The sequence below is a fragment of the Neolamprologus brichardi genome, chromosome 9 (assembly GCF_056152115.1).
Source record: "Neolamprologus brichardi isolate AB-2024 chromosome 9, ASM5615211v1, whole genome shotgun sequence".
In the NCBI taxonomy this organism is placed as follows: domain Eukaryota; kingdom Metazoa; phylum Chordata; class Actinopteri; order Cichliformes; family Cichlidae; genus Neolamprologus; species Neolamprologus brichardi.
The window spans coordinates 3,757,484-3,779,545 of NC_142112.1; the positions used below are offsets into that span (position 1 = coordinate 3,757,484).

Here is a 22,062-nt window from a genome sequence, read left to right on the forward strand (position 1 = left end):
AAATCGACACAGCTGCAGAAGGAAGAAATTAAAGGAACTTGGCTACTTTCTAATTTTGGCCCTCCACGTTTCTGTCATCACAGAGACCCGCCTCTGCAGCTGTAACTGTTATTTCAAACAGAGCTGGACCTATAACAAAGTAACAGTTTAATGGCAGACATATTCAACGACCTGTATGATGGACAGATAAAGACAGTGAAAGTGTTTCCTGTACAAAAAATAAGAAACCACAGTTTGACCTGATCTAATAACTCACATGCTGCTTTTTCACTTTTTGTCTGTATCTCTTCTCTTTGTGGCTCGCCCATCTAAAAACAGGTGCAGGCTGATTGATCAGGTTATATTTTTGACTAGGATTTTGGCTTGGAATGATTACGTAACCACGGTAACTAAGATAAAACCATTTTTATACCACAGAAAAAAGTCAGAATGTCTAAACTAACCCAAAAACTAGGGGTGCAACGATACTCGTATCGATATTGAACCGTTCGATACAGTGCTTTCGGTTCGGTACGCATATGTATCGAACAATACAACATTTTTAATTTATTTTATCAACTTTTCTTCTGACGGTGCTGTCTGTGTCGAGCGCTCAGTGGATCTGCACTCGACAGTGCAGCCTAGGCGGAGTAGTCGAACACAGATTCACTGAGCGCAGGGCAAGCTAGCAAGACAGAAGCTAAGCTCATTGCAACATAGCAAATTGAACCTCCCCCACCCTCATTCAGATCTGGCGTTTGGAACTATTTTGGTTTTCATGTGACGTATGACCCTGAAGGTAAGCGCGTCATGGACAAAAGTAAAACAGTATGTTGGATGTGCCACGCAATGCTCAATTACATTGGTGGGAACTAGTGTGTTAGCGCAGTTAGCGCAGTTAGCGCAGTTAGCGCAGTTAGCTCGTTAGCGCAGTTAGCTCGTTAGCGCAGTTAGCTCGTTAACGTGTTGGCCGTCCAGCCCCACGCACGGGGCGATCCGCGGTAGCTCGTTAACGGAGATTTGCCGTGTTGTGGCGTTAACGTCATTTCAGATTAACGCTGACAGCACTAGTGGGAACACAACGAATATGACTGCACATTTACTCCGACATCATCCTAGTGCAAAGACAAGTGGAAGCAGACAAAAACAACAAGCACGCATGCTACAAACTTTAGCCGAGTCATTTAGACAGCCGTTAGCACATGATTCTCCTTATGGGGACCTGATATGTTTAATATGCTGCTGAGAATATAGCCCAGAAGAAGCGTATAGTAGAGCTTTTATTTTGGAAAGAGCCATTTCTCTGTAATAAACTCTCTTTTCCAAAGATGAGGGATTCCTCCATCAGATAGATTAATTTTTTTTATTACTTTGTTGTTTCAGCAACATTAAATTTAAAAACTGTACTTTTGAGTTAAAATATATATTTATAATTTTAATAAATGACAAATTAAAAAACCATGAACATTTTTTTGTATCGAAAAAATATCGAACCGTGAATTTTGTGTATCGTTGCACCCCTACCAAAAACGGTGGAGCGTTCTTCAAAGATGGAGTCAAAAGGAGCCTTGTTTAAAACAAAATGTAGAAGTAATAAAAGTCTTAACAATCAGTCTTTCTGTCCATCTGTGGAAACAAACTGAAAGCACACACCTTGGTCTGGTGGTGAGACCAGCTGGGGGTCCACCCACAGTAGGGGAGAACTCTACATGCTTGACAATTAACACTAATATGCAAATAAAAGCTTGGGGTCACCTCTGGTTTCAGATTTCTACACAGCATTCGCCTGACCAAACACACATTTAGAAAAATATTCACACCTGAGTAGAAGCAGACACAACACACATGCTTTTGCAGGTTTGCAGCTAAGACCAAGTGTTTGAAAAGCACACGTAGGACTCTCCGAAATAATAAAACCGGTAAGTTTAATGAAGCTCAGACAGATCAGCTGCACATATTCATCTAAACCTTAAACTCCACAGTTCTTGTCTCTCATTTAGTAGTGGGAGAAGTAACGATGTGTGGTGACAAAAAAGCTTGACTGACACATTCGTCTACACTCACACGCCCTTACCTGTGTTTCGATTATTATCTAGAGATGCACAAATCGCTAAATTCTTTTAATGTAAAAATGTTGCTGCTACTCCATGAAAGTTGTTAGTTTTAAACAAGTGCTATGGAACAGAGTGGTTTCCAGTGTTATGGTAAAGTTTACATTAACAGACTATTGTGGCATGGTGCAGATAAGGCTGCCACGTCAGGTTAGGTCAAGGGTAGCAGACAATTTGAATTTAAGCTGATGATGCTCTTGGTAGCCAAATTCCACTTATACTATGAAAAGCAGGGTTTGGAAAGCAGCCATGACAGTATCATCAGCAATGTAACATCTGCTAATATACTGTATAATACAGTTGGCTAAATCCACAAAGGGCATAAATCTCAGAGCCGCAGCAGCAGCTGATCACAGCCACAGCCATCTGTAGCTCACAGTAAACTTATCTTGTGCTGAGCCATTTTTCTGCACCGCACCAGATTCTTGGGGTTCATTTATCTGCCAAATCCCACTTTAACCACTCAAAACTCCCAGTGGTGCTACAGGAATGGTCACGAAGCAACAACAGTAATCGAGTAAATGGCACGCAATGGATAGATCACATCAGCTGGGTTACGCATGACAGCGTGTTGAAAACGTGCAGCGTTCCTGACTGCAGCAAATCGCTATGCTCTACTGGCTCCTTGCAACGTTTTGCTTTTTCACCAAAAATGTAAATTAAATGAAACGTAAGTTGAAAAGTTGATGTTTCAGGACGAGACCCAACATGTGGTGCACGGAGCACCTGGAGGTGAACTGCACCACCTTTTTTACAGGGTTACTGCCCATCCCAGCATGCTTCGAGGCAGAGAAGCGGCACGCCCTGAACAGGCTGGCGGTATATCAGAGGTCACTGATAACTGTGGGAAATTTAGAGTCTCCATACAACCAGCTGTATTCTTTATAAGGAGCAGAAAACCAAATGCATCTGGGCAGGTCTTCCACACTAATGCATAATTAAATCAAAGCCTTCTTGGTTCCTTTTAATGCTTCAGTAATTGCTTAGAAATCAGATGACCTCAGATAGTTAATGGTTATTCATCTTATCATACAGAAGCAGTCCATTAATTGTTGATGAAACTGATGAATCGTAATGAGTCACTGATCAATACTATAATATGTGTGTATACAAGACATGTGAGGGGAAGTATCAATGTCCCTCCTTTGGGTGTCAGTCGGGCTGTGCAATGTGACCAAAATCTCATCTCCCGATATAAGAATTCTGTCGCCCGATAACGATATAAATGTCAAAAATGTAACATTTTCTGTAAATTCTGTGAATCTCGGGCAGCTCGACTTGCGGGAAGTGTTTCCAGCTGGGCGTCATGTAGCTGGAGTCGAGTGTTTTAACCCAGCGGTCTCCAACCTTTTTTGCGCCACAGACCGGTTTATGCCCGACAATATTTTTCACGGACCTTTAAGGTGTCGCGGATAAATACAACAAAATAAAACTAGTACCGGTACCAAAAAAAAAGAAGATTTATTCATAACACACGTGAAAAGACCCAGGAAAACAGAGTTAACGATAAAAACGATAACAAAATAACGCTGAAAACCGATAAAACCCCTGAAAACTATACATTTCACACCTGAGCCTCAACTCTCGCGGCCCGGTACCAAACGACTCACGGACCGGTACCGGTCCGAGGCCCGGGGGTTGGGGACCGCTGTTTTAACCGATGCATGAAACGATACATTTTTAGACATAAGTTGTAACGGCCGCCGTTTTCTTTGTGAGTATTTATTACACGGCGTGCTGCGGGGAACAGCCTGTTCTAACGTTTGAGTCTAAGCTTTATTTTTTAGCACCTGGCGGCTCTTTTTTGCTTCTCATCCATAAATACTCTCCATACTCTTTCACAGGATTTAGTTTATTTTGAAAAGTCTCAACAGGATCTTGAGCTTTATTGTGAAAGGTTTATGTGGAACATAAACAAGCGGACACACGATGGTGTTACCGTCGTTGTTGCTAACGACAACCCATAAAAACAGGCGCTTGTCCAGCCGTAGTGTGGTTATATTAAATATAAGAGAAAGAGAGAACTTTAAGAAATTAATAGCCACTACAGTGACCATCAAAACGATGAAAAAATATTGCTGTAAACAGTTTATTTTGCGACACCACAAAACAAACGATAGCGTAAAATGAAACGATAGACGTTTTTATATCGTCATCCGATATATATCGTGATATCGAACAGCCCTAGATGTCAGGTATGGACGAGACACTGAACGTTTACAGCTGCCTCTGAGTGCCCATCAAACCACCCAGTTCAATAAGACACACATCAGGAGTGGATGCTGGCCAATGAACTGTGTGGATATGCTCCTGATCCAGAAAGGTGCTTATTTGTGGCAGGAACAACGCCATGGCTGTTTCAGCCGCCATGAGGATGGAACAAGTACAGGTCGGAGCACATGATCCCCTGTGCAGGCAGATAGCCACCAAAAACAATCAGACGTTACTCTCACGGCCGCGTCGCAGCGTGGTCGAAAAACTGATTCGTTTTCTATTTTCTACTTTTTGTTTTTAATTGAGTTGCGTTTCAGTTACTTGTCAGATAGTCTGTTAGTTTCAGTTTACTTCTTATTGTTTGAAAATGTTTTCGTTTGTGTTCATTTCAGTGTTATTTTCAGTCTTTGTATGTATTCGTGTATTCAGAGCATTTGCCAGAAACAAGATTTAGGAGACTCGCTATAGTTTTACAGTGAAAACAGACGTTTTCCAAAAGCTTTGGACTCACAGTCTTGCAGACATCAAAGTCAATAAACACTGGCATCAAATCATCATCATGCAAGCTGTGACATATATTATGCTTAACCAGTCTTGCCAATACTGAAAGTAGGTATATTCAATATATCGGGGTGTCCAACTCCAGCCCTCGAGAGCTACTGTCCTGCAGCTTTTAGATGCATCCCTACTCCCACAAGGCCGGATCAAATGATCGGCGTGCCTCATCAACACGCCATCAAGTTTGCTAAGGCCTGCAAACTGCCATTCATTTGATGCAGGTGTGTCGGCACAGGGATGCGTCTAAAAGCTGCAGCTCTCGAGGACTGGAGTTGGACACTCCTGCTCTATATCATTACAGTGAGCTGTCACTCAGCATTACAACTACCTAAACATCATTGCTGAGCCCTGACGTAACAGCTGCAGAAATCCTGCCCCTTAGATTCAACGCCATCAGATGAGGCTTAAACGAGCAGTCTGATGACGAACTGAAGCACAGTCCTGGGCCTGGTTTTAGCACTGTGACTGAAACACATGGTCACGAGGGACAGACCGGTCTGTCATATCTGCTGGTTTACAATAACTGCACTGCAGAGAGGCCTCTTTTTCTACAAAGTGGTTTTAGGCCTTTTCAAGTGATTAAGTGAGCACACGCATGTGCACCTCTGGGACATTATGTAACTCTTATTCCCCACATGCAGTACATAATGAATGTGCAGATGAATAATGCAGAGATCCTGTGTGAGGGCTTTCCCGAGTAAATGGTAAAAGCACGAAGAGTTTCTCCCGTCTGTGCGTGTATAAAGTACACAGGCTCCGCCCTCCTGAGCAGTCATGATGTAAAACCATGACAGCCTTCAAAGAGAGGACGAGAGGAGACCAACAGACGCCACAAACATGGAATTGTCTGTCATGTGAAAAGGCTTCAGCTTAGAGTGTGCATGAGTCCAAAAGGCTTCAAAAAAGATTTGATTTCTATTTGCACAGAGTTATGTTTAGCAGCATGACTACCTTCTCCTCCAGTTCAGCTGAGGTCACTGCAGCCAAGTCAGCGAAACACAATGTTAGTGATCAGGTTCTTTATTTCCTTTTTAAACTTCCTCACAGTCATTTTTAATGTGTAAAACAGCAGACACCAGCAGCAGACACCAGCAGCAGACACCAGCAGCAGACACCAGCAGCAGACACCAGCAGCAGACACCAGCAGCAGGCGGGCGACACACTCGTCTAACATCATTGTATAAACACACAAAGGTAGAATACTGGATGCACAGTCCCACAGTCAAATGCAAGGAGAGATGCTAGAGAACAGCAGCCACGGAGAAGAAAACAAGATTTATAAAGTTAAAAATGATGAATGAACATGAGCCGAGCCCACAGCAACAACCTCATCACTCATTTATTACTACACAACGTTCCCAGTGCTGAGTGTGAGATCCTTTTACTTTCAATTCCCCAAATTCTCTCCAGGACGTCTGTTTATTATTCCGTTTGTTTATTATTACTGTTTATTATTCCAAATGCAGTTTTTCAGTAAAATGTTTACATGTAACAAAGTTTGTATCAAATCAAACGGAGCAAAATAAAACTGAAGCTGACGTCACAGCAACCCTGCGGATAACTTACAATGAAATTTATATAGGCAGGTCTGAGTGTGTGTGTGTGTGTGTGTGTGTGTGTGTGTGTGTGTGTGCACGTCTTTATTTGATCTGAGAAGTCTGTCTTTGATGTTTGCCTCACAGAGCTCCACTTAAGGTAATGTTAATATGTGTACTCTGTGTGCACTGTGTGTGTGCACTGTGTGTGTGCACTGTGTGTGTGCACTGTGTGTGTGCACTGTGTGTGTGCACTGTGTGTGTGCACATGTGCTTGTGTGTGCGTGCTCTGTTGCTCACTCATTCACATAAGAGCTCACAGTGGGCCCATTTCAGGGCTAAGTGAAAGGGCTAGTGTTTGGCATTTGACTGTGTGTGTGTGTGTGTGTGTGTGTGTGTGTGTGTGTGTGTGTGTGTGTGTGTGTGTGTGTGTGTGTGAGAGAGAGAGAGAGAGAGAGCTGTATTCTGCCCCTAACAGAATTACACAGGACTCTCAGGGCATGTTTTTATAATTCAGCACTTGCTGCGCCCCATTAGAGGACAGACAGACAGACAGACAGGTAGTGATGTCCCCACACAGCACCTTATGTCTCTCTCTCTCTGAATGAACCCCCCCGTATGTCCCCTTGGTCTCATGCACTATTGTTGAAATGTGAAGATTACACATTGAGATGGAATGCAAAGCAGCTCGCACACACACACACACACACACACACACAGAGGTCAATCTGTAATCCTAAAACAAACACACAGGTAGTGCACACAGACTATAACAGAGCTAGGATACACACAGCTCAGTCTGCAGGAACAACACACTGTTGAGACTGTGATTGTCCTGCTGCATGCACACGTCTGTCCTTACATGGAACAAACAGATAACGAGGCGTCGGTCAGCACGGGTTAAATATCAATCCTTAAAGCAGGAGGAGACAGCTATTACATCTCTTTAAAGTCTCACTGACCTTTATTGGGATGAAGGATAAATGTCAGTAAATGAGTAACTCAGTCTGAAAATAAAACCTTCAAACTGGAGCCTGCCACTGGGATTAAAACTTTCTCTGACTGAAGGTGAATGATTGAAGAGGAGTGAAGACGTTATGTCCTCTGTCCTCCTGTTATCACACACATGTCTGAACTGTGACCCCTGCACTCCTGGACTCGCCTCTTACATGTCCAATATAAACTGTATCCCACACACCCTTTGCTTACACCCACTACGTTACTCCCACCAAACACACCCATGACATACTGTTGAGAAAAGCTCTGTAGCTGCATGTTTAGGCATAAACAAGGCAACAGATACCAGTGGAGCAGAACCCAGAGGTTGATGTTTGAGCTCCGCCCAGTCCCGCCGAGAACAACTGGAACCTGTTGTGCTACTTAACACCTTCATAACTCCACTCTGCAAGAACTTTCACCAAGTCTTAGGTTCAAACAAAAGCAATATTAAATAGTTTCCTACTTCAAAAACAGAAGTATGGTTAGCCGACCGTGAAGCCTGCTTTTCCACATGAAACAATTAAAGCTGAGAGGTTAGAGTCACCTGTTTATTAACATTCAGGCTCTGTGACCTCGTCTGAAATCTATCTGTGGCACATGTAATGGGGATTCCAAATATCCGCTTCCTTTGGAACGCTGACAAACAAACTTTTGTTATTTTTGTAACAAAAATTAGAACTGATACGAGAAGTAACACTAGTAACATGTAACAATCAGATTTTACGCTGTGGCTCTTTTAAAGCGACAGTACACATTTCTTTGTTTTGTATTCAAAGAACAACTTCAGTCCGTCAGTTTAAAGCAAAGAGACCAGAAATGATCCTTGAAGGTAAAAAGACAACAAAACAGAAAAGATCTTTTGTTTTATAGTTCAGCAGCACGACGTTTCATTGTTTAGAGGACACCTCGTAACCACCTCAGTGAATCTACCTGCCCGTTCGTCAGCGGGACATCCGGCTCTGTCGCCTGCTGTATAATTCCCAGAGGGTCTGATTGGCAGCAGTGAAGCTTGGCTGCTGACACACTGGTCCAGCTGCTGCCATTGGAGGGAACGAGAGGAGGGATTACAGTGACCGGCTCACTCTGTACCATCACATCCTTCCCCTCCACTCTCAATCCCTCCATCGTTTCATTCATTCAATCTGCCCTTGTCACGCAATTCTCACTCCAACCCCCTCCAAAACACACACACACACACACACCAATGTGTCTAACTGCTTTGAGATGCATCTGTATAAAATCACCTGATGATCACAGGAGGAACCTCCATCTTTCTATAAATCATGTTTTTATGATTCAGGAAATGTTAAACTGAGTTATTAACTGTCCTGTAAGGCAGACAGATGCTGCTGTGGAAAGTCCGTGGCACTGTGGGCTGCTGAAGTTATTTAGGGATCAGTCAACGCCACACTTGCAAACTCGCGCTGTCGGTTGCTACATCACGTCGTTCATCTCTCAGCCTGACGAAGACGTTTTCACGGAGGACTTTGCTCAAGTTGCACTAAGCTCTGGAAATCTTTATTATTAATGGAAACGAATTCGAACTTTGAACTGCACTGTGAACCCACACGGGCCGTAAACTCCAGGCATGCAGCCAGCAGTGGTAAAAATGAAGAAATGGTGTTTATCTGAGTACTGTACAACACATGACTCCATCACGTCTGTGTCGAGACCAAAGGGAAACACTGTCTCGGACACATGTAGCAGTCACATAGCTTCTCACAGACTGCTGTGTGCAGTAGATGCACAGATGCATTACAGCTCCGTCCTCTGTGGCTCTCTCAGCAGCGCAGTGAAGCCAGCGGTGAGCATAATGCATCCCACATCCTGTGTGGAAGTCCCGAAAGTGTAGGAGCTCCTTCACACAGGATCAGAAACAACTCAAAATGTCAAAGGACTCAGCGCGAGGCCTTGATACGTCGATGGCAGCCAATAAAGCTGGTCCCAGTGCCAGTGCCCAGCCAGTATACTGGTGCGTCTTCTGCAAATAAGAATTATATCACTGGTCAATGTTCACCTGTTGTGTTACAATAATTTGGAACTGGCTTAATGTTTACAAGGTAGTGTGATAAAGATAAGAAGGATTTTTGTAGTTGCTTTAACAGGTTAATGTTTCTTTACTTCCTCAGCATAAAACGTTTGATACAAAACAACAACAATAACCATCGATGGTGCAAATAATATCCATCTATCCATGTCATTAATATTATTAATATTTCATTAATGCATTTCAAAGTACATTATTTCATTAAAGAAAAACAACATAATTAAATATCTCTACATTTCCATTCATTCAAGTTTTACATTTATTCATTTATCTGCTGCTTTACTATTATGGCTGCAAAGTACAAAACAGAGAACATGAAGTAGTTGGCTTGGGTCTATTTTGTCGACTGTACTCATTAATTACTTATCCAGTACAGGTTTGCAGGGAGGGGCGGAGCCTGTCCCAGCTACCGCAGGGTGAGAGGTCGCCAATCTGATGCAGGGCCAACACAGAGTGACAGACGACCACTGACACTCACCTAACCCCACTGACGGCATGTCTTTGAATCATCACCAGTGGGTACAGTCGTAATGGGTGATGGCAGAATAGAATAAAGCTGCTTCGTTCACAAGGAGCTGTCACAGCACGTAGCATCACATATTGAATTTGGCAGATTTTTATGGTGGATGCCCGTCACAACCCCAAAGGGATTTGTGTTCTCCCCCAGGATGGAACCACGGATCTTCGACTTGTTTGGACTAACAGAACCTGCCTGAGGTGCCAGTCATCACTGATGAACTGAATGAACTGCAGCTCTGAATTGCTTTGCATCCCCTAAGAAGTCTGACCTCTGTAACAGTGCACAACATGTAATGGCTGCCTTATTGACTCAGCGTGAGATCAATAGTGATAAATAATTCTTGGAGAGTTAAGAGGTGAACCTGAGTCAAGCAAAATGTTTTCTTCTCTCTTCCTGGAAGAGAAAGGAGTGTTTCTGTTTCTCTGAACTCCTGCCTGATAGAAACGGGCTCAGGATCTGACACATCGCTGACGACCGGAAATTCGCTTCAAAATAATTCGTAATGAGCTCAAACTCATTACAGTATAAAACTCTGTTGGTGAACAGCAGGAACTCATTTCAAGTTTGGACAAACTACGACCTGACCATCTGCCTAACTGCTCGCTCGTCTGCCAGCACGCTTCCTGAACACTGGTGGAATACGAGCGTATCTTTGACAACAGTGGAGAACAGACGAGTCATGCTGACCTGTGACTGATGCCTCGATATAAACTGAGGCAATCCCAGCCAGTCGAGTCTGGTTCAGACTGTTGATGAGTGTTAGCACGCTCGTCAACAGTGAATCATCATTTCAACGACTTTACAGTAAAATATATTTAGTCTTACATAATCAGGGTGGAAAGTGTTGCAGGCAGGTCCGGATATTTACCAGTGTGGTGCCGACTGCTGATGGCGTCCAATCCTAAATGCTTCCATCTGTGTGGTAGATGGTATGGCTGTGTTCTCGTCTTGTATAGTTAAATATTTAAGCACTAAATGGGCTGGGAGGTGTGGGTCCGAATGAAGATTTAGCTCGTTTTATTTCTTTTGAGGAAACTACAAACAAAATAAACTGATGAAGTCAATGATTTATTCGCCATATTGTCTAACAAACAAATCAAAACCCAAAGTTGTGACAGTGACGTAAGATTTGGAACAGATTTTATGTCACTCGCTCACTGTGCTACACACCCACTGTCCTTGCTTGGAGACCTAATACGTAGGAAACATTCATATAAGAGAGTTCTGTAATGAATAGATGGCAGTCGTCCCGCCCCTCCTACCAAAGAGCCAATAAGTGACGAGCCAGAAAGCAGCAGGTGCAGCAGATCGTCTCATCGTAAAGATGTTTTCTGCCGTTCATGAAAAAATGTTTTTATCATAAAGAACTTGTTCGTAACTTTGCTAACGGACTCTGGTGCACTGCAGGAATCCCCAAACAGCTGTCTGCTGTCACAGTGCACACGCCTTTTTTAAATGCTGGGGGTGTAACTAAGTTAGGAGTGATAATCTATGATTTACACCAAAGTGATCTACTTCAGACGTCACCGAGAGAAATGATGAATCGTACCGGCTGCCACCTCCGTGTTCCTGACATTAAAGCTGCAGCGTGGCAGCCGAGTCATCAAGACGACTGCTGACAGCGATTGAAGAGCAGGTCGGGCGAGCTCAGGAGGAAAGAAACGCTTCAACTTTTCAGGTTTGAAACAACGGGGAGGCCCCACTGTGTGAGGATTATGACGGAGCCATCTGCATTGTTTGGCTGCACACAGTCACATGGATGATGGATTTCCTCTGCTTCCTGATTCCTAGACAGAGGCTGGAATGACCTTAAAGACAGTATCCTGCTTTAGTCGGATGATCCTGACTGCGGAGCACTGATCGGCTTTCCTAAACCCCACTTCTAACCTAATCTAATATTGAGCTTCACGTGACTGCTGGGGGCTTTCTCTGACATGGTTTCAGATTTTAAAATCAGTCACGGTGAGATGAGTGTTTCAGGTGTCGGGATGAAGAGAATGAGGAGTGACGTTCCACAGCCTGAAGAACACAAAAACTCCATCGAGTAACTAAGAACTTTCCTTCTTTCCGTGCCTCATTATTTCCTTCCTTCCTTTATTTCTTCCTTCCTAAGTCTCTCTTTGGGCATTTTTAGTCTTTTTTTAATGAACATCAACCAATCAGATATTAAACAAGACCAGACCAACACTCACAATACTACACGTTTGTATTATTGTAAGACTAAACCCAGACAACCCTGAACCAGTCGGTTTGTTGCTGCAGCCCAGCCGAGCTGTCCCGGCTCCTCAAAGATAAATAACTGCAGAATGAGCATTCAACCTAAAAGTACACAAACACTAAATAGATTAAAACATGCAGATCAAAGATTTACTGAACGTAAAAACAGATGCAGAACAACCTGGGCTGCAGAGCCAGCACCGACCTCTACCTTTAGCCACTGAATGCAGCACTGAACATTTAGTAGTTATTCTGAGCATGAAAGGGAAACGTTTATGAATGAGTTTCTATAAACTGCATCCGCAGCATTAAACAGCAACCAGTGCCTGATGCCAGAGTGGAGCAGTCATTTCATTTAGTTTACATCACACGAACCTCGTCAGTAGGTTTGACCTTACAGATGTGTGGCTGTGACAACAGAGCCAACATCGCTTTTGACGCTAAATTCTTAACAATCTCATCCAGCTAAAGCATTAAGGTGCAGGTTTCCTGCTCTGTGCAGTTGTCACGGCCGGGGCAGCAGTCGTGTTGTGGAGTGAATGAGGACCCAAAATGCAGGCAAGCGACTGGTGATGGTGGTGCCGTTTATTTACAAAGCGGCAGAAACAGGCGACGAAGCATGAGGAATTACTAACGGAAACCTAAACTGGGAAAAACTAAAGAGCAAACCTGAAATCATAACGACACGGAGAGAGGACGAGCCGACAACGAACACAGACCGACACCCACTAAATACACACACACAAGGTAATCGGGTAATCACACACAGGAGGGGAGAACAGCTGATCCTAATACACACGATGACTGGAGGACACAAGCTGAACACAATGAGAACAGACACAGACCTTCAGAATAGAACAGGAAGTCCAGGACACGAGCCTTCAAAGTAAAACAGGAAACACACAGACTGATTTACATGAACAGAGCACCGAGGACAGACACAGGCAGGGCTGATGAAACACTAAACTTCAGGTTCAACCCTAAACTAAGACAACATCAGAATAAACACAAGGCACAAAAATGAACTTCAAGGAAACAAACCGCTGGGTCAAAATGACCACGACAGCAGTGGATCCTTATTTGCACAGGACTGGTGTTATTAGAGGAACCTGTGTTAGAAAATACGACTCCTATGAAATGAAAACTCCTACATCTGCATTTCATGACAGCTTTACACCAGCTACACATAAGCTTTATAAATATGGAGTCTGTTGTTTAACCTAATCCCATGTAAGTGTGCCATGTCTGTAATTTGTAAAGTTGTTTACACCCTCAGAGACGACGTTGCCCCGGTTACCTGACCTCCACTCACTGTTTCATTTATAATCTTTAGGTTAGGAAAAAGGAATCTTCTTCATAATAAGTGACCTTTTCATTCAAAGTTTACCCCACAAAGATCTGTCACATATTTGATGCTACTTTACTCTTATATGCTCAACAATTCTTTTCATTCTCGGGGAAAAACAGCCAAATGTTTGAAGCTGCGGACGCTCGACGTGTGTCAACAAATGCTTTTTGTTTTTTAGATCACCTGTCGTTTCAGGGAGTGGGGATTCCTAGGATGGAGTAGACCGTGCATGCTTTGGGGCTGATTATTTATTTAAACGCAGCATTAGTAATTCCACCCAAGCTTGAGAGGTTTAAAACAGGAAATAAACCTCTGCACTGTGTGATCATCCTTCACATGCTACAGTAGTGGAAAAGAAAGAGAAGAAACCAATCCAGCGATAGCACATTAACGAGTTTTCACCGTACATGGGCCGACCTACGTAACAGAAAGGTTTCAGTGCGTGGCCAACGATCTGTAAAAGAATAAGCTTCACTTTTTATTATGACAATAAATGCAGCTGGCAGCCTGTGACATGTGCCAGTGATAGAACCAGTTCAGCCAGACACCGCTGAGCAGAAGCAACCACACAAACATGCTCCTCACCAACGATTAGGCCTGTTCGATATAACCATATATATCAGATGACGATATAAAAACTTCTATCGTTTCATTTTACGCTATCGTTTGTTTCGTGGTGTCATAAAATAACCTGTTTACGGCGATATTTTTTCATCGTTTTGATGTCACTGTAGTGACTTTATTCATTTCTTAAAGTTCTCTCTTTCTCTTATATTTAATATAACCACACTACGGACGGAAAAGCGCCTGTTTTTATTAGGGGTGGGGGAAAAAATGGATACTGTGTAGTATGGTGATATTTTGTTTGCTAATAATGTATGGATACAGGGACAGCAGAAATCGATATTTTGTTACAAAAAGGTTTTTGTGCTCTGACTTCAGAGCATGTTGATGCTTTTTCTGAGCAAGAATCCTGACATTCCTTCACTGTCCAAATGTGTTTAATAAACATGACAGTTTACTTATTTTAATTTAAGACATGTTTTATTTTAATTAAGTTTAAAACTTTTTTATTTAATGTAAAATTATATTTTGTTTTAATTTACTTTCAAATTCTTCAGTTGCTGAAGGGGCTGCATAGTTTTCATAAACTGCATAGTTCAGAATAGCTATAATTGTACCAGATGGTTGATTCAGTTAAGTTGGACTAGACTGTAATACAAACCGTTCAGTTTGTCAACAATCAAACTGAAATGAGAGAAAGACTGAGTGTGAGACTTTGATATTAGAGAAAATGAATATTGATAAAGTTTACCTTTATGTACAGAATCTGAATATCGCAAAATATTTTAAAAAATTGCAATAATATCGTATCGTGGGATGTATGGAGATTCCCACCTCTAGTTTTTATGCGTTGTCGTTAGCAACAATGACGGTAAAACCATCACGTGGCTCCGCTGTCCGCTTGTTTGTTTTCTACTAACCCTTTCACAATAAAGCTCAAGATCCTGTTGAGACTTTTCAAAATAAACTGAATCACGTGAAAGATGCAGAGAGTTTACGGATGAGAAGAAAACAAAAAAAGAGCCGTCAGGTGCTAAAAAATAAACCTTAGACTCAAACTTTGAAAGAAAACGACGGCCGTTACAACTTATGTCTAAAAATGTATCGTTTCATGCATCGGTTAAAACACGTAAAGGACGCCCAGCTGGAAAAACTTCACCCGAGTCAAGATTCAGGGAATTTACAGAAAATGTTACATTTTTGTGATTTATATCGTTGTCAGGACGATAGATGTCTTATATCGGGATATGAGATTTTTGTCATACCCCACAGACCTACTAATGATGCAGGACTGAAAGTCAGTACTCTGATACGCCAACGTTCAGTTTTCACAAGGTGACAGAAGCCGTGTGTTGGTGACGAGGCAAAGCTAAAGTGTGGCACGCACCACAGTCGCCGAAGGTAACCACAAAGGTCCATAAATATCTGCACAGACAGGCTTTGTTCTCATTCTGGTTCTGTTCGTTACCACACTGACTTTAAATGAAACAACTCAGATAAAGTTAAAGTCCAGACTTTCAGCTTTAATCTACTAGATGGTCTCTTTCTACAGAATATTTCTAAACTCAGACTAATGGTATCAAAGCTTGAATTTGAGATGATCATTCATGCTTTTATTTCCTCTCGTTTAGACTACTGTAACGGCCTTTTTACTTGTTTTAACAAATCAGCCTAAATCGTCTTCAGACTGTGCAGATGCTGCAGCACGTCTCTTAACAGGCACCAAGAGAAGATCTCATATCACTCCAGTCTTGGCCTCCCTTCACTGGTTGCCTGTAAGTTTTAGGTTTCATTTTAACATTTTACTTCTAACCTTTAGGGCCCTACATGGTCAGGCTCCTCAATATTTATCTGACCTGCTGAAACCACATACATCTTCTCGGGCTTTAAGGTCATTAGATCAGAGACTGCTGGTGGTACCGCGCACTCGTTTTAAAACTCGTGGTGATCGAGCCTTTCAGACGGCGGCACCGCGGTTGTGTCTGTCTCTTCACTGCACAGACTCCATTGATTCTTTTAAGAAACAGCTGAAGACATTTTTATTTAGAAAAGCATTTGATTAATTTCTTCTTATGCTGTTTTTATAGTTTTACATTGTTTTATTTACTGTTATATTGTTTTTATATTCCCATTTCCTGTGTTGTAAAGCACTTTGTGATTTTTATCTGTGAAAAGCGCTATATAAATAAATTTTACTTTACTTTACTTTCACTCCCTAAACAAATCTTAGCTGTCACACTAGATTTTCAACATGGCTGCTTTCTCACAGTGTTTTCAGCCGTGGGTCTGCACTGTCTAATTCAGCAGTAGCTACCATCAAGTCCCATCTCAGAGTTTTTCCAAGAAATTCAAACTGTGCACAGCTTTAAAACTACAGAGTGGTGTTTGACTTTGGCAAGAGGCAGCTGGGTATTACAGTGATGGAATTAATTATTTGATCCCCTGCTGAAATAATCAGTTCTTACAGCTGTGATTGTAAGAACTGGACAGCCTCCGGTTTTTATGGTAGTTTCATTTTAATGGAGAGAAAAGTGAGATCAAGGTTACAAATCGATTTGCATGCCTTTGAGGAAATAAGTGTTGGCTTCACAGACTGTGTGCATGTGTGGCACACACACCACAAACACTCTGAGTTACAGATCCTGATCTCTACTGGTTCTGTTTATAAAGCCGTCCACAGAACCAGAATCAAAGGGTTTTACTGCCAAATGCTGAGCAGCTTTACAACATTAGGAAATTGCTGCAGTATTTAATGCGAAACATACAGTAAGACAACACTTAAATAAACATAAAAAGTGCTAAGCAGACAGGTATATGCATGCATGCAGGTGATGATCAGTGCAAACATGGAGCAGATGCAGAGGACACAGTGCAGGTCGTGTGTTTGTGGTCCCTCTATTCATTCCTTCTATTTCAACCTCTCCACAATCATGAGCAACACCAAAGAGCTGCCAAAGGACGTCAAAGACGGGATCTTAAACCTGCACAAGGCTGGAGACCATCAGCACGAAGCTTGATGAGAAGGACGACGACTACTGCTGCGAATATTCACAAATAGTTCAACAATCATCAGAAAATTCAGCAGGGAAAAAATATTTATTCCCCCAAAATGTAAAAGTGGGCAGACAGTGGCAGATATCCTGTAACAGAATATGAAGAGTTGAGAACTTGTCGAGTTATAAAATAGGAAGAGAAGAAACCAGATGTTCCAGTGGAAACGTGGGCTCTGGCAGTGCTGCCACACTTTATCAAACAGATGTAGTAAAAGACTTTTGAGGTACTTTCTCTCCTGAACAAGAGTAAAAAATAAGCGACACAGAGAACAGACGTGCATCGTACCCTAGAAAGGAAATGATCCGACACAAACACCCAGTGTTTCAGCCACTCCTGTGGCCACTGCTTGATAACCGTCAGGGCTGCTGGTGGACTTACAGCATCAGGACATTTGAGGGATGTGACTGGATCAGGTCCATAATCATCCAGGGCCTTAGATCAGTCCCACCTCTTATTTCCCCACCGCTCAGTAATCTGGCTGCTACAGGATTGGAGAGTAATCTGGATAGAAGGAGTGATGAAGGGAGGGAGGCTGCTACAGAGGGTCAATCCTCTCTGCTGTCAGTCCTCTTTATATCAATTTCTGGGATAAATTCGCTGCTAAACTGCAGGTGGAGGCGCAAGGTTGCATGTAAAGGAGGCGATGCACACGTGTTTGGATCAGCAGAATAAAAAAAAGTTACCAAATGACACAGAAAACACAGGAAACCTGCAGAAACACCTGATGTGACGCAGCATGCAACAACCAAGCCCACAATCTACTCATAGATGCTCAATACTTGAAGGTGTTTGATGATGCAAACTGATAAATACTCAAATATATCACTCTTGTGATATATATATATATATATAATTAACTTGTAATAAAAACTTCACTAAGTTTACAAGATGTAAGCGACTGATTGACAGCATTAGCGTCGCAGGCTAAACATGGAAGGTTTGCAGCATCACTAAGTTTCGCTCACACGTGGCTGCACTGAGCGGCGCTTTGCTCCATAAAGATTCGGGGCAAAATAGCTCATCATCGTTTTGAAGCTCACACATCGTTCAATAAAACTTTCCAGACATAGTTGTAGTTTTCTCTGCAGACTTGACGTAAAGAGGACGCATGTTGGCAATAATGGGAAGCCCGGTTGTTCTTGATTACATCACTACTAGGCTGTTCCTGTGCTGTGTCACATGTAGTGATGATGCAATCCTGTTGCCCAAAGAACGACTAGCTTGACAACAGAATGAAGCTGTTAGGACAACTGAGCAAGCTCCACCCACTAGTTAAGATGGACAGATGTGGGTTCGAGCTGGAAAGTGATTGGTGCATTAGGGATGAAGCTAAATTAATTTTTTTGCTTTTAATTGCAATTTGGCAATCTCTCCTCAAACCTGGTTAGAACGCTCTGAGACAGCCGAGGTTTGACATACGGACGACGTGTTGCTGCGTTAATAATCCTCTACAGGTGCAACAGGTTACAGCTTTATTCTTGGCTAACGAGTCGATCAGCAACTATCAGCAGGATGATAACTATGACTCGACATGATGGTGCAGTCCCCACCCAGTTTGCTCCAAGGAAACAAAACTTCACTGTGACACATGACAGAATTCGCCACACTATCCTTGAACATTTGGCCAGAGCAAAAACAGCGTGACTCAGCAGATAAATGTGGGACGGTGACATCAGTAAATTCATCTTGTTTGCAGATGTGCTGACATCAGTCAACAGATAGGTTCTCACACTGATATCCAACCTATACTGTGTTGCTACCCAATTTCTGCCATAATAGGGAAAGCCTGAGGTTTATTCTTTAAATATTAAACAACTATTAGCAACATTAAGAGCAGTGCAACAGTGTAACAAGCTGTGATAAGAGTTAAAGCAACAGTGACAGCAGATACAGTATCTCTCTGAAAATTAGAGAGGTTACAACACGTGCAACTGCAGACCAAAACATTACTCATTGAGATATTCCTCTGGTTTCTCCAATAAGTCTGAAAACCAGTGTGGGCTACTGTTCCTCAAGTAAAGCTGAGCATGCTCAGAAACTGCTTTCCTCACACACTGTACATAAAAGACGGACGTTGCAACCATGACATCTCCTACCGGTTGAACTCTGCATTATAAAACACAAACACGAGTTGTAGTCCTTCACATTGGTTTTTGGACCAAGATGTGACCATATCTGGGCATGAGGGTGGGGTGCCAAGTTTTCAGCTAAAGCTATGAGGAAATTTCCACCCACCATACAGTTTTTATCCACAGAGAGTGCTTTTTACAAATATTGGTATGTTGAGCATTTTCATGTTAGACTCCCTTTGGGAGCCAGCTTCAAAAGTGGCTACTAGAAAAACTGCACTTTGGCACTTGCTGTGTTAGTTTCACTTTTGTTTTTTAGCTGTGGGAAAAATATATATTTTACCATGACTGGACGCAAAAAAGCTGCAATCTGTGCATGAAATGAAGTGCTGGCTGCTCAAAATGTCTTGATAAGACAGCTCCCGTAGTCTGTCCCCACTCCCATATGCTCTGCACTCTAACAGCACAGAGGATTGGTTTTATTCACGGGGTCGTTCTTGCAGACTGCCAATGAATGGACAGATGCAACAGAAACATATAAAGGGGAAACTTGCGTAACAGTGTGGGAGTCTGCTGTGACAGTGCAACTTCACCATGCTGTCTCTATAGCGGTCGGGAATACTGGCACGGATGCACGCGATCTACTCACTACTGTGATAATAAGAAGGCAAAGCGGACATTCAGAGGGAGAAATAAAACCTAAAAAACTAACGACAACAATACCACCATGGTGCTAACTAGCCTAAAGCATAAGCGTGCTAATTCTGCAGACTTCTTCTCAGAAAGTAAAAGTGTCCGAGGCGCACCTGAAGGCAGCATTAACCTACACCCGTACTCAGTCCCTGCTGCGATGCGCCCTGTGAGCTCACTCATCCAAAATCACCGTCAGTTCACTGCAACAAAGACCGCGGCTTTCCGCCCACCGACCCCGCGCTCAGTGCACACACCGGGCGTTACCACACGAAACGGGACGTTCATTTTTCAGCGTCACTCACCGTTAGTTGTCTCCTTTTTGACAGTTTGTCCAGAGTCTCCGAGCGTCGCTGTCACCGCTACGATCCGCCCACCCGAGAGTGTACGCTGCTGGACGCGCATAAATATGCCCCGCCCCCAGAACTGCCTCTACTCCAATCGCAAAACGATACCGTGAACTGGCTCTCATTTTAACCAATCGCACGAAGACTAAAACGCTGCTTGACGGCCTCACTGTCCAATCAGAACGTCGGAATCCCGGGAAGATCCCTTTCTCGCCGTGTTGGCTTTTGACAGACACCGTGTGCATTCAATAGAAAAGTTTGACTCCTTTTACGGGACGGTGCCGGTCCAATCGCCTCGGGGAACGAACTCTGGATACGGCCGCGGCCCAGGAAGACGCCCTACACCGCCCCGATCAGTGGAATGTTACCAAGCGGCTAAACAGGAATCACAGGAACTACAGAAATTACAGAGACCCAAGGGGGAAGTGTAAACCACACGTGTCCACTAATGTTGATGGTATAAATACAAGTAGTTGACTGTGTTGCTTTTGGGGGTAGTGGGGACAGAAGTGACCGCCGATTTCATTTACTACAACTCATCACCTAATCTGCTGGATCTGATTCACAAACTGGAGCGAGGAAGCGTGTCTTCTCTGGGTGAGATTGCAAAAATCCACAGAAAAATCAAAAGCGGGAAAAATGCTCCACTTGACATAGTGTAGGTCTATAGTGACGCCTTGTGGTGGAAAGCACAAACGTCATTTTCAGGCAGTTGTAGCCGTCTGACAAACCAACATGTATGTGTCTTAGTGGTTACAATACTGCAGACCTGTTCGTGCATATACACACATGCAACTATATAAATTCATCTGGTCAAACTTGTGCTTTTCACAAAATACACCCCAAGTTTCAGGAGCATAGAACTACCTTTAGTAGTCATAACTTGTATCAGTCTCACATGGACACGCAGTGTTGCTTCAGCTCATTGAAGTTCGTGGACATTCATTTTTACGCAGCGCTCTTAAGGTCCTGCCACAGCATGTAAGTCAGGTTGAGGTCAAAACTTTAGGTAATTGCAACACCTTGATCTTGTTCCTTTTCAGCCATGCTGATGTAGATGTAGTGCTGTGGTTGGGGTCATTGCTCGCTTGCATCATCGAGCTCTGGCCAAGCTTTAGCTCAATCATCATATTTGATCCTAGAAGACTTTAGTACACAGAGGTGTCCATAGTTGACTCAGTGACTGCGAGCTGCCCAGTCCTGCCTCTGTGAAGCCCAAATCATCATCCCTCCATCACTTTACTCGACTCATTGTATGAGGAGTGATACTGATATCAGTTCTATGGTTTTACCACATGTGATGCGGTGCATTATGGCCAAACAGCTCTGGTCTCATCTGTCCTAAGGTCATTGTTCCAGAGGTCTTGTGATTTGTTCAGATGAAGCATCCAAAAAAAAGCCATATTTGCTTTATGTTTTTGTAGTCGTACTATTATAAACATTAACATTTCACACATTAACTGTAGAGTCTGAGATGTAGCTCTTGGGTTTTATGCATTTATCTTGAATGTTTCCCACTTGTGAATATTTTTTCTTGCTGTAGAATAATGGACTTGAAATTGTATATTTGTATATTGTAATTATAACTCTTCCCAGATTGCTAAGAACCAACAATTGCTCTTAGGCAGATCATTGCTGATGCACTGACACACACCTGAATGCCCCAGACCTGCTGAAACATCTGTCTTTGTAAAGGTGCTCACACTTCAGTCAAGTGCATTTGATTACCAGCACCTGGCTGCTGTTTAGCCTTGTAATTCCTCTGGGAGCAATAATCGTGTACACGTGTGAAAACGTGCTTTTTAAAGCA

The 22,062-nt window shown here is 42.8% G+C and overlaps 1 protein-coding gene across 9 annotated transcripts in view; it reads right to left on the reverse strand.

Moving 5' to 3' along the window:
• The window catches only part of LOC102790489 (uncharacterized), a 120,205-nt gene extending 99,895 nt beyond the window's left edge, over positions 1–20,310 (reverse strand). For 7 of the 9 annotated variants that reach the window (XM_087845831.1, XM_087845824.1, XM_087845828.1 and 4 more), the window contains exon 1: positions 20,211–20,295. Coding sequence is in view for 2 of the 9 variants with exons in the window: in XM_087845822.1 (XP_087701948.1) it covers positions 20,211–20,310 (100 nt within the window). In the remaining 7 variants the exon portion in view is untranslated. Of the gene's footprint in view, positions 1–20,210 lie in introns of all 9 variants that reach the window. The other 2 variants (XM_087845822.1, XM_087845821.1) reach the window with 1 other exon arrangement.
• Between the last annotated feature and the right edge of the window lie 1,752 nt (positions 20,311–22,062).